Consider the following 17,564-nt stretch of genomic DNA (forward strand, 5'->3'; position numbering starts at 1 on the left):
TGTGTCTGTGGGGTGGTCTGGGGGACCGTGTCTGTGGGGTGGTCTGGGGGACCGTGTCTGTGGGGTGGTCTGGGGGACCGTGTCTGTGGGGTGGTCTGGGGGACCGTGTCTGTGGGGTGGTCTGGGGGACGTGTCTGTGGGGTGGTCTGGGGGACCGTGTCTGTGGGGTGGTCTGGGGACCGTGTCTGTGGGGTGGTCTGGGGGACCGTGTCTGTGGGGTGGTCTGGGGGACCGTGTCTGTGGGGTGGTCTGGGGGACCGTGTCTGTGGGGTGGTCTGGGGGACCGTGTCTGTGGGGTGGTCTGGGGGACCGTGTCTGTGGGGTGGTCTGGGGGACCGTGTCTGTGGGGTGGTCTGGGGGACTGTGTCGGGGGCTCTGGGCATGTGCGTGTGGGGCATTGCGGGGTTGTGCTTGTGGACGGGTCAGGGGGTGTGCATGTGAGGGGGGTTCTGGGGGTGTGCATGTGGGGGAGGGTCTCTCTCTGTCTGTCCTTCCTGTATACGACCCAGTATGTGTGTCTGTTGGGGGGAGGTGACCGGGTCTCCGTCACCTGTGCTCTGTCGCCTGCCCTTTGACCCCATTGCTCTCCTCCTCAGAGCTACACCATGCGGAACGCCGTGCTGTCCACCATGGGCCAGATGGTGACTCGGGTCCTGAGCGGGTCCGAGCTGGACAAGCCGTCCCGGGACACACGGGACAGTTTCCTCGACACGCTGCAGCTCCACCTCCACGATGTGAACGCCTTCGTCCGCAGTCGCTGCGTCCAGGTTCTCACCCACATCGTCCAGGAGAAGGTGAGAGGGGAGGGGGGGGGGGGGCGGAGGGAACGGGGAGGGGGAGGGAGAGGGGGGAGAGAAGGTAACGGGAGGGGGCTGATTGTGTTGATGGGTCTGGTGGGTTGTTATGGTGACGGGGCCCTCTCTGGTCTGGTGGGTTGTTATGGTGACGGATCCCCCTCTCTCTGGTCTGGTGGGTTGTTATGGTGACGGGGCCCTCTCTGGTCTGGTGGGTTGTTATGGTGACGGGGCCCTCTCTGGTCTGGTGGGTTGTTATGGTGACGGGGCCCTCTCTGGTCTGGTGGGTTGTTATGGTGACGGGGCCCTCTCTGGTCTGGTGGGTTGTTATGGTGACGGGGCCCTCTCTCTGGTCTGGTGGGTTGTTATGGTGACGGGGCCCGTTCTCATTGGTCTGGTGGGTTGTTATGGTGACGGGGCCCTCTCTCTCTGGTCTGGTGAGTTGTTATGGTGACGGGGCCCTCTCTGGTCTGGTGGGTTGTTATGGTGACGGGGCCCTCTCTGGTCTGGTGGGTTGTTATGGTGACGGATCCCCCTCTCTGGTCTGGTGGGTTGTTATGGTGACGGGGCCCTCTCTGGTCTGGTGGGTTGTTATGGTGACGGGGCCCCCCTCTCTGGTCTGGTGGGTTATGGTGACGGGGCCCTCTCTGGTCTGGTGGGTTGTTATGGTGACGGGGCCCTCTCTCTCTGGTCTGGTGGGTTGTTATGGTGACGGGGCCCTCTCTGGTCTGGTGGGTTGTTATGGTGACGGGGCCCTCTCTCTCTCTGGTCTGGTGGGTTGTTATGGTGACGGGGGCCCTCTCTGGTCTGGTGGGTTGTTATGGTGACGGGGCCCTCTCTCTCTGGTCTGGTGGGTTGTTATGGTGACGGGGCCCTCTCTCTCTGGTCTGGTGGGTTGTTATGGTGACGGATCCCCCTCTCTCTGGTCTGGTGGGTTGTTATGGTGACGGATCCCCCTCTCTCTGGTCTGGTGGGTTGTTATGGTGACGGATCCCCCTCCCTCTGGTCTGGTGGGTTGTTATGGTGACGGATCCCCCTCTCTCTGGTCTGGTGGGTTGTTATGGTGACGGGGCCCCCTCTCTCTGGTCTGGTGGGTTGTTATGGTGACGGATCCCCCTCTCTCTGGTCTGGTGGGTTGTTATGGTGACGGATCCCCCTCTCTCTGGTCTGGTGGGTTGTTATGGTGACGGATCCCCCTCTCTCTGGTCTGGTGGGTTGTTATGGTGACGGATCCCCCTCTCTCTGGTCTGGTGGGTTGTTATGGTGACGGATCCCCCTCTCTCTGGTCTGTTGGGTTGTTATGGTGACGGGGCCTCCTCTCTCTGGTCTGGTGGGTTGTTATGGTGACGGGGCCCTCTCTGGTCTGGTGGGTTGTTATGGTGACGGGGCTCTCTCTCTGGTCTGGTGGGTTGTTATGGTGACGGGACCCTCTCTCTCTGGTCTGGTGGGTTGTTATGGTGACGGGGCCCCCTCTCTCTGGTCTGATGGGTTGTTATGGTGACGGGGCCCTCTCTCTCTGGTCTGGTGGGTTGTTATGGTGACGGGGCCCTCTCTGGTCTGGTGGGTTGTTATGGTGACGGGGCCCTCTCTGGTCTGGTGGGTTGTTATGGTGACGGGGCCCCCTCTCTCTGGTCTGGTGGGTTGTTATGGTGACGGGGCCCTCTCTGGTCTGGTGGGTTGTTATGGTGACGGGGCCCTCTCTGGTCTGGTGGGTTGTTATGGTGATGGGGCCCCCTCTCTCTGGTCTGGTGGGTTGTTATGGTGAACGATCCCCCTCTCTCTGGTCTGGTGGGTTGTTATGGTGACGGGGCCCTCTCTCTCTGGTCTGGTGGGTTGTTATGGTGACGGGCCCTCTCTCTCTGGTCTGGTGGGTTGTTATGGTGACGGGGCCCCCTCTCTCTGGTCTGGTGGGTTGTTATGGTGACGGGGCCCCCTCTCTCTGGTCTGGTGGGTTGTTATGGTGACGGGGCCCCCTCCTCTGGTCTGGTGGGTTGTTATGGTGACGGGGCCCTCTCTGGTCTGGTGGGTTGTTATGGTGACGGGGCCCTCTCTGGTCTGGTGGGTTGTTATGGTGACGGGCCCTCTCTGGTCTGGTGGGTTGTTATGGTGACAGGGCCCCCTCTCTCTGGTCTGGTGGGTTGTTATGGTGACGGGGCCCTCTCTCTCTGGTCTGGTGGGTTGTTATGGTGATGGGGCCCCCTCTCTCTGGTCTGGTGGGTTGTTATGGTGACGGGGCCCCCCTCTCTCTGGTCTGGTGGGTTGTTATGGTGACGGGGCCCCCTCCCTCTGGTCTGGTGGGTTGTTATGGTGACGGGGCCCTCTCTGGTCTGGTGGGTTGTTATGGTGACGGGGCCCTCTCTGGTCTGGTGGGTTGTTATGGTGACGGGGCCCTCTCTGGTCTGGTGGGTTGTTATGGTGACAGGGCCCCCTCTCTCTGGTCTGGTGGGTTGTTATGGTGACGGGGCCCTCTCTGGTCTGGTGGGTTGTTATGGTGACGGGGCCCTCTCTGGTCTGGTGGGTTGTTATGGTGACGGGGCCCTCTCTCTCTGGTCTGGTGGGTTGTTATGGTGACGGGGCCCTCTCTCTCTGGTCTGGTGGGTTGTTATGGTGACGGATCCCCCTCTCTCTGGTCTGGTGGGTTGTTATGGTGACGGATCCCCCTCTCTCTGGTCTGGTGGGTTGTTATGGTGACGATCCCCCTCTCTCTGGTCTGGTGGGTTGTTATGGTGACGGATCCCCCTCTCTCTGGTCTGGTGGGTTGTTATGGTGACGGGACCCCCTCTCTCTGGTCTGGTGGGTTGTTATGGTGACGGATCCCCCTCTCTCTGGTCTGGTGGGTTGTTATGGTGACGGATCCCCCTCTCTCTGGTCTGGTGGGTTGTTATGGTGACGGATCCCCCCTCTCTCTGGTCTGGTGGGTTGTTATGGTGACCGATCCCCCTCTCTCTGGTCTGGTGGGTTGTTATGGTGACGGGGCCCCTTCTCTCTGGTCTGGTGGGTTGTTATGGTGACGGATCCCCCTCTCTCTGGTCTGTTGGGTTGTTATGGTGACGGGGCCTCCTCTCTCTGGTCTGGTGGGTTGTTATGGTGACGGGGCCCTCTCTGGTCTGGTGGGTTGTTATGGTGACGGGGCCTCCTCTCTCTGGTCTGGTGGGGTTGTTATGGTGACAGGGCCCTCTCTCTCTGGTCTGGTGGGTTGTTATGGTGACGGATCCCCCTCTCTCTGGTCTGGTGGGTTGTTATGGTGACGGGGCCTCCTCTCTCTGGTCTGGTGGGTTGTTATGGTGACCGATCCCCCTCTCTCTGGTCTGGTTGGTTGTTATGGTGACCGATCCCCCTCTCTCTGGTCTGGTGGTTGTTATGGTGACGGGGCCTCCTCTCTCTGGTCTGGTGGGTTGTTATGGTGACCGATCCCCCTCTCTCTGGTCTGGTTGGTTGTTATGGTGACCGATCCCCCTCTCTCTGGTCTGGTGGGTTGTTATGGTGACGAGGCCCTCCCTCTCTGGTCTGGTGGGTTGTTATGGTGACGGATCCCCCTCTCTCTGGTCTGGTGGGTTGTTATGGTGACGGGGGCCCCCTCTCTCTGGTCTGGTGGGTTGTTATGGTGACCGATCCCCCTCTCTCTGGTCTGGTGGGTTGTTATGGTGACGGGGCCCCCTCTCTCTGTTTTCAGGCTCTGCCTCTGAAGCGTTTCCAGGCGGTGGTGACGCTGGCGGCAGGAAGACTCTGTGACAAGTCGGTGAACGTCTGCAAGAACGCTATCCAACTGCTGGCCGCCATCTTGGCCCACAACCCCTTCACATGGAAGGTAGTGGGGGAGGGAGGGCTGACTATTCCTTCACACGGGGGAGAGTGGAGGGGGTGGGATGGTCATCATTCAACCATCAGAAGATGCGAAAAATTTTCTCCCGAGGCTGCTGACTCTCACTGGGGTACGGGTCCCACAGACTCCGACTCTCACTGGGGTACGGGTCCCACAGACACTGACTCTCACTGGGGTACGGGTCCCACAGACTCCGACTCTCACTGGGGTACGGGTCCCACAGACACTGACTCTCACTGGGGTACGGGTCCCACAGACTCCGACTCTCACTGGGGTACGGGTCCCACAGACTCCGACTCTCACTGGGGTACGGGTGCCACAGACTCCGACTCTCACTGGGGTACGGGTCCCACAGACACAGACTCTCACTAGGGTACGGGTCCCACAGACACTGACTCTCACTGGGGTACGGGTCCCACAGACACTGACTCTCACTGGGGTACGGGTCCCACACACACCGACTCTCACTGGGGTACGGGTCCCACAAACATTGACTCTCACTGGGGTCCGGGCCCCACAGACACTGACTCTCACTGGGGTACGGGTCCCACACACTGACTCTCACTGGGGTACGGGTCCCACAGACACTGACTCTCACTGGGGTACGGGTCCCACAGACACTGACTCTCACTGGGGTACGGGTCCCACAGACACTGACTCTCACAGACACCGACTCTCACTGGGGTACGGGTCCCACAGACACCGACTCTCACTGGGGTACGGGCCCCACAGACACTGACTCTCACTGGGGTACGGGTCCCACAGACACTGACTTTCACTGGGGTACGGGTCCCACACACTGACTCTCACTGGGGTACGGGTCCCACAGACACTGACTCTCACTGGGGTACGGGTCCCACACACACTGACTCTCACTGGGGTACGGGTCCCACAGACACTGACTCTCACTGGGGTACGGGTCCCACAGACACCGACTCTCACTGGGGTACGGGTCCCACAGACACCGACTCTCACTGGGGTACGGGTCCCACAGACACCGACTCTCACTGGGGTACGGGTCCCACAGACACCGACTCTCACTGGGGTACGGGTCCCACAGACACCGACTCTCACTGGGGTACGGGTCCCACAGACACCGACTCTCACTGGGGTACGGGCCCCACAGACACTGACTCTCACTGGGGTACGGGTCCCACAGACACAGACTCTCCCTCTGGTACTGGGATAATTTCGGAGGGTGCTTTGGTTGACTGCCCTGTGAGGTTGAATTGATTTCCATTCTAATTCCCGTTTCAGCTGAGCATTGACGATCTGAATTCCGCCCATGAGAAGGAGCTGGCCAAGCTGACTCGGATGCAAGAGGAACTGAAGGAAGGTTGTACCAGGTGAGTTTGATCGTTCCCTCCCAGCCCGTCCCTCAGAAACCCCCGAACTCACCATGTCGAGCTCCAATGCCCCTTCCCTTGGTCAAAAGCTTCCCCCCCCCTGGCCCCAACCGTCCTGCTCTCTGTTACTGCAACCCGAGTCTGTCACTCAGTGTATCGCAGAATCACGGCCAGTCTCACTGATTCCTCCCCTCCATCCCAGTCAGCAGGCTCTCCTCCAGGCTGGCAGCCCCGTAACCCAGGCCGACACCCGCGCTGCCCAGTCCTGAGGGGAGCGCCGCACTGTCGGAGGGTCGGTACCGAGGGAGCGCCGCACTGTCGGAGGGTCGGTACCGAGGGAGCGCCGCACTGTCGGAGGGTCGGTACCGAGGGAGCGCCGCACTGTCGGAGGGTCGGGTACCGAGGGAGCGCCGCACTGTCGGAGGGTCGGTACCGAGGGAGCGCCGCACTGTCGGAGGGTCGGTACCGAGGGAGCGCCGCACTGTCGGAGGGTCGGTACCGATGGGAGCGCCGCACTGTCGGAGGGTCGGTACCGAGGGAGTGTCGGAGGGTCGGTACCGAGGGAGCGCCGCACTGTCGGAGGGTCGGTACCGAGGGAGCGCCGCACTGTCGGAGGGTCGGGACCGAGGGAGCGCCGCACTGTCGGAGGGTCGGTACCGAGGGAGCGCCGCACTGTCGGAGGGTCGGTACTGAGGGAGCGCCGCACTGTCGGAGGGTCGGTACTGAGGGAGCGCCGCACTGTCGGAGGGTCGGGACCGAGGGAGCGCGGCACTGTCGGAGGGTCAGTACTGAGGGAGCGCCGCACTGTCGGAGGGTCGGTACTGAGGGAGCGCCGCACTGTCGGAGGTCCCGTCTCCCTGTTCAGGGGGGGATGTTAAACCGAGGCTCCGTCTCCCTGTTCATGGGGGGATGTTAAACCGAGGCCCCGTCTCCCTGTTCAGGGGGGATGTTAAACCGAGGCCCCGTCTCCCTGTTCAGGGGGGGGATGTTAAACCGAGGCCCCGTCTCCCTGTTCAGGGGGGGGGATGTTAAACCGAGGCCCCGTCTCCCTGTTCAGGGGGGATGTTAAACCGAGGCCCAGTCTCCCTGTTCAGGGGGGGATGTTAAACCGAGGCCCCGTCTCCCTGTTCAGGGGGGGATGTTAAACCGAGGCCCCGTCTCCCTGTTCAGGGGGGGATGTTAAACCGAGGCTCCGTCTCCCTGTTCAGGGGGGGGATGTTAAACCGAGGCCCCGTCTCCCTGTTCAGGGGGGGATGTTAAACCGAGGCCCCGTCTCCCTGTTCAGGGGGGGGATGTTAAACCGAGGCCCCCGTCTCCCTGTTCAGGGGGGGGGATGTTAAACCGAGGCCCCGTCTCCCTGTTCAGGGGGGGGATGTTAAACCGAGGCCCCGTCTCCCTGTTCAGGGGGGGGGGGATGTTAAACCGAGGCCCCGTCTCCCTGTTCAGGGGGGGATGTTAAACCGAGGCCCCCGTCTCCCTGTTCAGGGGGGGGGGATGTTAAAACCGAGGCCCCGTCTCCCTGTTCAGGGGGGGGATGTTAAACCGAGGCCCCCGTCTCCCTGTTCAGGGGGGGATGTTAAACCGAGGCCCCGTCTCCCTGTTCAGGGGGGGATGTTAAACCGAGGCCCCGTCTCCCTGTTCAGGGGGGGGGGATGTTAAACCGAGGCCCCGTCTCCCTGTTCAGGGGGGGGGGATGTTAAACCGAGGCCCCCGTCTCCCTGTTCAGGGGGGGGGGATGTTTAAACCGAGGCCCCGTCTCCCTGTTCAGGGGGGGATGTTAAACCGAGGCCCCGTCTCCCCTGTTCAGGGGGGGGGATGTTAAACCGAGGCCCCGTCTCCCTGTTCAGGGGGGATGTTAAACCGAGGCCCCGTCTCCCTGTTCAGGGGGGATGTTAAACCGAGGCCCCGTCTCCCTGTTCAGGGGGGGGGATGTTAAACCGAGGCCCCGTCTCCCTGTTCAGGGGGGGGGGATGTTAAACCGAGGCCCCGTCTCCCTGTTCAGGGGGGGATGTTAAACCGAGGCCCCGTCTCCCTGTTCAGGGGGGGATGTTAAACCGAGGCCCCGTCTCCCTGTTCAGGGGGGGGATGTTAAACCGAGGCCCCGTCTCCCTGTTCAGGGGGGGGGGATGTTAAACCGAGGCCCCGTCTCCCTGTTCAGGGGGGGATGTTAAACTGAGGCCCCGTCTCCCTGTTCAGGGGGTGGGGGATGTTAAACCGAGGCCCCGTCTCCCTGTTCAGGGGGGGATGTTAAACTGAGGCCCCGTCTCCCTGTTCAGGGGAGGGATGTTAAACTGAGGCCCCGTCTCCCTGTTCAGGGGGGGATGTTAAACCGAGGCCCCGTCTCCCTGTTCAGGGGGGGGATGTTAAACCGAGGCCCCGTCTCCTGTTCAGGGGGGGGATGTTAAACTGAGGCCCCGTCTCCCTGTTCAGGGGGGGGATGTTAAACCGAGGCCCCGTCTCCCTGTTCAGGGGGGGGGATGTTAAACCGAGGCCCCGTCTCCCTGTTCAGGGGGGGGGGATGTTAAACCGAGGCCCCGTCTCCCTGTTCAGGGGGGGGATGTTAAACCGAGGCCCCGTCTCCCTGTTCAGGGGGGGATGTTAAACCGAGGCCCCGTCTCCCTGTTCAGGGGGGGATGTTAAACCGAGGCCCCGTCTCCCTGTTCAGGGGGGGGGATGTTAAACCGAGGCCCCGTCTCCCTGTTCAGGGGGGGGGATGTTAAACCGAGGCCCCGTCTCCCTGTTCAGGGGGGGATGTTAAACCGAGGCCCCGTCTCCCTGTTCAGGGGGGGGATGTTAAACCGAGGCCCCGTCTCCCTGTTCAGGGGGGGGATGTTAAACCGAGGCCCCGTCTCCCTGTTCAGGGGGGGATGTTAAACCGAGGCCCCGTCTCCCTGTTCAGGGGGGGGATGTTAAACCGAGGCCCCGTCTCCCTGTTCAGGGGGGGGATGTTAAACCGAGGCCCCGTCTCCCTGTTCAGGGGGGGGGATGTTAAACCGAGGCCCCGTCTCCCTGTTCAGGGGGGGATGTTAAACCGAGGCCCCGTCTCCCTGTTCAGGGGGGGGGATGTTAAACCGAGGCCCCGTCTCCCTGTTCAGGGGGGGATGTTAAACCGAGGCCCCGTCTCCCTGTTCAGGGGGGGGATGTTAAACCGAGGGCCCCGTCTCCCTGTTCAGGGGGGGGATGTTAAACCGAGGCCCCGTCTCCCTGTTCAGGGGGGGGATGTTAAACCGAGGCCCCGTCTCCCTGTTCAGGGGGGGGGATGTTAAACCGAGGCCCCGTCTCCCTGTTCAGGGGGGGGATGTTAAACCGAGGCCCCGTCTCCCTGTTCAGGGGGGGGGATGTTAAACCGAGGCCCCGTCTCCCTGTTCAGGGGGGGGATGTTAAACCGAGGCCCCGTCTCCCTGTTCAGGGGGGGGATGTTAAACCGAGGCCCCGTCTCCCTGTTCAGGGGGGGGATGTTAAACCGAGGCCCCGTCTCCCTGTTCAGGGGGGGGATGTTAAACCGAGGCCCCGTCTCCCTGTTCAGGGGGGGATGTTAAACCGAGGCCCCGTCTCCCTGTTCAGGGGGGGGATGTTAAACCGAGGCCCCGTCTCCCTGTTCAGGGGGGGGATGTTAAACCGAGGCCCCGTCTCCCTGTTCAGGGGGGGGATGTTAAACCGAGGCCCCGTCTCCCTGTTCAGGGGGGGGATGTTAAACCGAGGCCCCGTCTCCCTGTTCAGGGGGGGGGATGTTAAACCGAGGCCCCGTCTCCCTGTTCAGGGGGGGATGTTAAACCGAGGCCCCGTCTCCCTGTTCAGGGGGGGATGTTAAACCGAGGCCCCGTCTCCCTGTTCAGGGGGGGGGATGTTAAACCGAGGCCCCGTCTCCCTGTTCAGGGGGGGATGTTAAACCGAGGCCCCCGTCTCCCTGTTCAGGGGGGGATGTTAAACCGAGGCCCCGTCTCCCTGTTCAGGGGGGGGATGTTAAACCGAGGCCCCGTCTCCCTGTTCAGGGGGGGGATGTTAAACCGAGGCCCCGTCTCCCTGTTCAGGGGGGGGGATGTTAAACCGAGGCCCCGTCTCCCTGTTCAGGGGGGGGGATGTTAAACCGAGGCCCCGTCTCCCTGTTCAGGGGGGGGATGTTAAACCGAGGCCCCGTCTCCCTGTTCAGGGGGGGGATGTTAAACCGAGGCCCCGTCTCCCTGTTCAGGGGGGGGATGTTAAACCGAGGCCCCGTCTCCCTGTTCAGGGGGGGGATGTTAAACCGAGGCCCCGTCTCCCTGTTCAGGGGGGGGATGTTAAACCGAGGCCCCGTCTCCCTGTTCAGGGGGGGGATGTTAAACCGAGGCCCCGTCTCCCTGTTCAGGGGGGGATGTTAAACCGAGGCCCCGTCTCCCTGTTCAGGGGGGGATGTTAAACCGAGGCCCCGTCTCCCTGTTCAGGGGGGGGGATGTTAAACCGAGGCCCCGTCTCCCTGTTCAGGGGGGGGATGTTAAACCGAGGCCCCGTCTCCCTGTTCAGGGGGGGGGATGTTAAACCGAGGCCCCGTCTCCCTGTTCAGGGGGGGGGATGTTAAACCGAGGCCCCGTCTCCCTGTTCAGGGGGGGGATGTTAAACCGAGGCCCCGTCTCCCTGTTCAGGGGGGGGATGTTAAACCGAGGCCCCGTCTCCCTGTTCAGGGGGGGGATGTTAAACCGAGGCCCCGTCTCCCTGTTCAGGGGGGGGATGTTAAACCGAGGCCCCGTCTCCCTGTTCAGGGGGGGGATGTTAAACCGAGGCCCCGTCTCCCTGTTCAGGGGGGGGATGTTAAACCGAGGCCCCGTCTCCCTGTTCAGGGGGGGATGTTAAACCGAGGCCCCGTCTCCCTGTTCAGGGGGGGGATGTTAAACCGAGGCCCCGTCTCCCTGTTCAGGGGGGGGGATGTTAAACCGAGGCCCCGTCTCCCTGTTCAGGGGGGGGATGTTAAACCGAGGCCCCGTCTCCCTGTTCAGAGGGGGGGATGTTAAACCGAGGCCCCGTCTCCCTGTTCAGGGGGGGGGATGTTAAACCGAGGCCCCGTCTCCCTGTTCAGAGGGGGGGATGTTAAACCGAGGCCCCGTCTCCCTGTTCAGGGGGGGGATGTTAAACCGAGGCCCCGTCTCCCTGTTCAGGGGGGGGATGTTAAACCGAGGCCCCGTCTCCCTGTTCAGGGGGGGGGATGTTAAACCGAGGCCCCCGTCTCCCTGTTCAGGGGGGGATGTTAAACCGAGGCCCCGTCTCCCTGTTCAGGGGGGGGATGTTAAACCGAGGCCCCGTCTCCCTGTTCAGGGGGGGGATGTTAAACCGAGGCCCCGTCTCCCTGTTCAGGGGGGGATGTTAAACCGAGGCCCCGTCTCCCTGTTCAGGGGGGGATGTTAAACCGAGGCCCCGTCTCCCTGTTCAGGGGGGGGATGTTAAACCGAGGCCCCGTCTCCCTGTTCAGGGGGGGGGATGTTAAACCGAGGCCCCGTCTCCCTGTTCAGGGGGGGATGTTAAACCGAGGCCCCGTCTCCCTGTTCAGGGGGGAGATGTTAAACCGAGGCCCCGTCTCCCTGTTCAGGGGGGGGGATGTTAAACCGAGGCCCCGTCTCCCTGTTCAGGGGGGGATGTTAAACCGAGGCCCCGTCTCCCTGTTCAGGGGGGGGATGTTAAACCGAGGCCCCGTCTCCCTGTTCAGGGGGGGATGTTAAACCGAGGCCCCGTCTCCCTGTTCAGGGGGGGATGTTAAACCGAGGCCCCGTCTCCCTGTTCAGGGGGGGGGATGTTAAACCGAGGCCCCGTCTCCCTGTTCAGGGGGGGGGATGTTAAACCGAGGCCCCGTCTCCCTGTTCAGGGGGGGATGTTAAACCGAGGCCCCGTCTCCCTGTTCAGGGGGGGGGATGTTAAACCGAGGCCCCGTCTCCCTGTTCAGGGGGGGATGTTAAACCGAGGCCCCGTCTCCCTGTTCAGGGGGGGGATGTTAAACCGAGGCCCCGTCTCCCTGTTCAGGGGGGGATGTTAAACCGAGGCCCCGTCTCCCTGTTCAGGGGGGGATGTTAAACCGAGGCCCCGTCTCCCTGTTCAGGGGGGGGATGTTAAACCGAGGCCCCGTCTCCCTGTTCAGGGGGGGATGTTAAACCGAGGCCCCGTCTCCCTGTTCAGGGGGGGGATGTTAAACCGAGGCCCCGTCTCCCTGTTCAGGGGGGGATGTTAAACCGAGGCCCCGTCTCCCTGTTCAGGGGGGGATGTTAAACCGAGGCCCCGTCTCCCTGTTCAGGGGGGGGGATGTTAAACCGAGGCCCCCGTCTCCCTGTTCAGGGGGGGATGTTAAACCGAGGCCCCGTCTCCCTGTTCAGGGGGGGATGTTAAACCGAGGCCCCGTCTCCCTGTTCAGGGGGGGGATGTTAAACCGAGGCCCCGTCTCCCTGTTCAGGGGGGGGGATGTTAAACCGAGGCCCCGTCTCCCTGTTCAGGGGGGGATGTTAAACCGAGGCCCCGTCTCCCTGTTCAGGGGGGGATGTTAAACCGAGGCCCCGTCTCCCTGTTCAGGGGGGGATGTTAAACCGAGGCCCCGTCTCCCTGTTCAGGGGGGGATGTTAAACCGAGGCCCCGTCTCCCTGTTCAGGGGGGGATGTTAAACCGAGGCCCCGTCTCCCTGTTCAGGGGGGGGGATGTTAAACCGAGGCCCCGTCTCCCTGTTCAGGGTGGGGGGATGTTAAACCGAGGCCCCGTCTCCCTGTTCAGGGGGGGATGTTAAACCGAGGCCCCGTCTCCCTGTTCAGGGGGGGGGATGTTAAACCGAGGCCCCGTCTCCCTGTTCAGGGGGGGATGTTAAACCGAGGCCCCGTCTCCCTGTTCAGGGGGGGGGGATGTTAAACCGAGGCCCCGTCTCCCTGTTCAGGGGGGGGGATGTTAAACCGAGGCCCCGTCTCCCTGTTCAGGGGGGGGGGATGTTAAACCGAGGCCCCGTCTCCCTGTTCAGGGGGGGGGGGATGTTAAACCGAGGCCCCGTCTCCCTGTTCAGGGGGGGATGTTAAACCGAGGCCCCGTCTCCCTGTTCAGGGGGGGGATGTTAAACCGAGGCCCCGTCTCCCTGTTCAGGGGGGGGGATGTTAAACCGAGGCCCCGTCTCCCTGTTCAGGGGGGGATGTTAAACCGAGGCCCCGTCTCCCTGTTCAGGGGGGGGGATGTTAAACCGAGGCCCCGTCTCCCTGTTCAGGGGGGGGATGTTAAACCGAGGCCCCGTCTCCCTGTTCAGGGGGGGGATGTTAAACCGAGGCCCCGTCTCCCTGTTCAGGGGGGGGATGTTAAACCGAGGCCCCGTCTCCCTGTTCAGGGGGGGATGTTAAACCGAGGCCCCGTCTCCCTGTTCAGGGGGGGATGTTAAACCGAGGCCCCGTCTCCCTGTTCAGGGGGGGGATGTTAAACCGAGGCCCCGTCTCCCTGTTCAGGGGGGGGGATGTTAAACCGAGGCCCCGTCTCCCTGTTCAGGGGGGGATGTTAAACCGAGGCCCCGTCTCCCTGTTCAGGGGGGGGATGTTAAACCGAGGCCCCGTCTCCCTGTTCAGGGGGGGGGATGTTAAACCGAGGCCCCGTCTCCCTGTTCAGGGGGGGATGTTAAACCGAGGCCCCGTCTCCCTGTTCAGAGGGGGGGATGTTAAACCGAGGCCCCGTCTCCCTGTTCAGGGGGGGGGATGTTAAACCGAGGCCCCGTCTCCCTGTTCAGGGGGGGATGTTAAACCGAGGCCCCGTCTCCCTGTTCAGGGGGGGATGTTAAACCGAGGCCCCGTCTCCCTGTTCAGGGGGGGGGATGTTAAACCGAGGCCCCGTCTCCCTGTTCAGGGGGGGATGTTAAACCGAGGCCCCGTCTCCCTGTTCAGGGGGGGATGTTAAACCGAGGCCCCGTCTCCCTGTTCAGGGGGGGGGATGTTAAACCGAGGCCCCGTCTCCCTGTTCAGGGGGGATGTTAAACCGAGGCCCCGTCTCCCTGTTCAGGGGGGGGGATGTTAAACCGAGGCCCCGTCTCCCTGTTCAGGGTGGGGGATGTTAAACCGAGGCCCCGTCTCCCTGTTCAGGGGGGGGATGTTAAACCGAGGCCCCGTCTCCCTGTTCAGGGGGGGGGATGTTAAACCGAGGCCCCGTCTCCCTGTTCAGGGGGGGATGTTAAACCGAGGCCCCGTCTCCCTGTTCAGGGGGGGGATGTTAAACCGAGGCCCCGTCTCCCTGTTCAGGGGGGATGTTAAACCGAGGCCCCGTCTCCCTGTTCAGGGGGGGGATGTTAAACCGAGGCCCCGTCTCCCTGTTCAGGGTGGGGGATGTTAAACCGAGGCCCCGTCTCCCTGTTCAGAGGGGGGGATGTTAAACCGAGGCCCCGTCTCCCTGTTCAGGGGGGGGATGTTAAACCGAGGCCCCGTCTCCCTGTTCAGGGGGGGATGTTAAACCGAGGCCCCGTCTCCCTGTTCAGGGGGGATGTTAAACCGAGGCCCCGTCTCCCTGTTCAGGGGGGGGAGATGTTAAACCGAGGCCCCGTCTCCCTGTTCAGGGGGGGGATGTTAAACCGAGGCCCCGTCTCCCTGTTCAGGGGGGGATGTTAAACCGAGGCCCCGTCTCCCTGTTCAGGGTGGGGGATGTTAAACCGAGGCCCCGTCTCCCTGTTCAGAGGGGGGGATGTTAAACCGAGGCCCCGTCTCCCTGTTCAGGGGGGGGATGTTAAACCGAGGCCCCGTCTCCCTGTTCAGGGGGGGGACGTTAAACCGAGGCCCCGTCTCCCTGTTTCGGGGGGGGATGTTAAACCGAGGCCCCGTCTCCCTGTTCAGGGGGGGATGTTAAACCGAGGCCCCGTCTCCCTGTTCAGGGGGGATGTTAAACCGAGGCCCCGTCTCCCTGTTCAGGGGGGGATGTTAAACCGAGGCCCCGTCTCCCTGTTCAGGGGGGGATGTTAAACCGAGGCCCCGTCTCCCTGTTCAGAGGGGGGGATGTTAAACCGAGGCCCCGTCTCCCTGTTCAGAGGGGGGGATGTTAAACCGAGGCCCCGTCTCCCTGTTCAGGGGGGGGATGTTAAACCGAGGCCCCGTCTCCCTGTTCAGGGGGGGTGGGATGTTAAACCGAGGCCCCGTCTCCCTGTTCAGGGGGGATGTTAAACCGAGGCCCCGTCTCCCTGTTCAGGGGGGGGATGTTAAACCGAGGCCCCGTCTCCCTGTTCAGGGGGGGATGTTAAACCGAGGCCCCGTCTCCCTGTTCAGGGGGGGATGTTAAACCGAGGCCCCGTCTCCCTGTTCAGGGGGGGATGTTAAACCGAGGCCCCGTCTCCCTGTTCAGGGTGGGGGATGTTAAACCGAGGCCCCGTCTCCCTGTTCAGGGGGGGGGATGTTAAACCGAGGCCCCGTCTCCCTGTTCAGGGGGGGATGTTAAACCGAGGCCCCGTCTCCCTGTTCAGGGGGGAGATGTTAAACCGAGGCCCCGTCTCCCTGTTCAGGGGGGGGGATGTTAAACCGAGGCCCCGTCTCCCTGTTCAGGGGGGGATGTTAAACCGAGGCCCCGTCTCCCTGTTCAGGGGGGGATGTTAAACCGAGGCCCCGTCTCCCTGTTCAGGGGGGATGTTAAACCGAGGCCCCGTCTCCCTGTTCAGGGGGGGATGTTAAACCGAGGCCCCGTCTCCCTGTTCAGGGGGGGGGATGTTAAACCGAGGCCCCGTCTCCCTGTTCAGGGGGGGGGATGTTAAACCGAGGCCCCGTCTCCCTGTTCAGGGGGGGATGTTAAACCGAGGCCCCGTCTCCCTGTTCAGGGGGGGGGATGTTAAACCGAGGCCCCGTCTCCCTGTTCAGGGGGGGATGTTAAACCGAGGCCCCGTCTCCCTGTTCAGGGGGGGGATGTTAAACCGAGGCCCCGTCTCCCTGTTCAGGGGGGGATGTTAAACCGAGGCCCCGTCTCCCTGTTCAGGGGGGATGTTAAACCGAGGCCCCGTCTCCCTGTTCAGGGGGGGATGTTAAACCGAGGCCCCGTCTCCCTGTTCAGGGTGGGGGATGTTAAACCGAGGCCCCGTCTCCCTGTTCAGGGTGGGGGATGTTAAACCGAGGCCCCGTCTCCCTGTTCAGGGGGGGATGTTAAACCGAGGCCCCGTCTCCCTGTTCAGGGGGGGATGTTAAACCGAGGCCCCGTCTCCCTGTTCAGGGGGGGATGTTAAACCGAGGCCCCGTCTCCCTGTTCAGGGGGGGATGTTAAACCGAGGCCCCGTCTCCCTGTTCAGGGGGGGGGATGTTAAACCGAGGCCCCGTCTCCCTGTTCAGGGGGGGATGTTAAACCGAGGCCCCGTCTCCCTGTTCAGGGGGGGATGTTAAACCGAGGCCCCGTCTCCCTGTTCAGGGGGGGATGTTAAACCGAGGCCCCGTCTCCCTGTTCAGGGGGGGATGTTAAACCGAGGCCCCGTCTCCCTGTTCAGGGGGGGGGATGTTAAACCGAGGCCCCGTCTCCCTGTTCAGGGGGGGGGATGTTAAACCGAGGCCCCGTCTCCCTGTTCAGGGGGGGATGTTAAACCGAGGCCCCGTCTCCCTGTTCAGGGGGGGATGTTAAACCGAGGCCCCGTCTCCCTGTTCAGGGGGGGATGTTAAACCGAGGCCCCGTCTCCCTGTTCAGGGGGGATGTTAAACCGAGGCCCCGTCTCCCTGTTCAGGGGGGATGTTAAACCGAGGCCCCGTCTCCCTGTTCAGGGGGGGGGATGTTAAACCGAGGCCCCGTCTCCCTGTTCAGGGTGGGGGGATGTTAAACCGAGGCCCCGTCTCCCTGTTCAGGGGGGATGTTAAACCGAGGCCCCGTCTCCCTGTTCAGGGGGGGATGTTAAACCGAGGCCCCGTCTCCCTGTTCAGGGGGGGGGGGATGTTAAACCGAGGCCCCGTCTCCCTGTTCAGGGGGGGGGGATGTTAAACCGAGGCCCCGTCTCCCTGTTCAGGGGGGGGGGATGTTAAACCGAGGCCCCGTCTCCCTGTTCAGGGGGGGGGGGATGTTAAACCGAGGCCCCGTCTCCCTGTTCAGGGGGGGATGTTAAACCGAGGCCCCGTCTCCCTGTTCAGGGGGGGGATGTTAAACCGAGGCCCCGTCTCCCTGTTCAGGGGGGGATGTTAAACCGAGGCCCCGTCTCCCTGTTCAGGGGGGATGTTAAACCGAGGCCCCGTCTCCCTGTTCAGGGGGGGATGTTAAACCGAGGCCCCGTCTCCCTGTTCAGGGGGGGATGTTAAACCGAGGCCCCGTCTCCCTGTTCAGAGGGGGGGATGTTAAAGATCCCACAGACACTATTGGAAGAAAGGTGGGGAGTTCTCCCCGGTGTCCTGGGCCCAACATTCCCCCTCAACCAACATCACACATCAAACAGATTCACCAGGACTAGCACCTGAGTGGCTGTGTGTTTGATCATGCTGTAATTGCCGACATTTTGAAGCACGACATTGACTTGAAGGATCTCAATGTCCTGAGCATCTGAGAGGAGCAAAATAAATCAAATTCTGTGTGTCTCTCTCTCCCCCCCCCCCCTCTCTCTCGCTCTCTCGCTCTCTCGCTCTCACTCTCACTCTCACTCTCCCTCCCTCTCTCTCTCCCTCCCTCTCTCTCTCCCTCTCACCCTCCCTCCCTAGC

The 17,564-nt window shown here is 62.7% G+C and overlaps 1 protein-coding gene across 1 annotated transcript; it reads left to right on the top strand.

The window, feature by feature from the left end:
- Positions 1-596: 596 nt before the first annotated feature.
- LOC137317854 (condensin complex subunit 1-like) lies at positions 597-5,967 on the top strand (the record flags this gene model as incomplete). Its single annotated transcript, XM_067980888.1, has 3 exons — positions 597-794; positions 4,468-4,602; positions 5,875-5,967. Coding segments are annotated over 3 exons (426 nt in total), but the record flags the coding sequence as incomplete, so codon positions are not given.
- Between the last annotated feature and the right edge of the window lie 11,597 nt (positions 5,968-17,564).

This window comes from Heptranchias perlo, unplaced genomic scaffold, assembly GCF_035084215.1.
Source record: "Heptranchias perlo isolate sHepPer1 unplaced genomic scaffold, sHepPer1.hap1 HAP1_SCAFFOLD_630, whole genome shotgun sequence".
Taxonomy (NCBI): Eukaryota; Metazoa; Chordata; class Chondrichthyes; order Hexanchiformes; family Hexanchidae; genus Heptranchias; species Heptranchias perlo.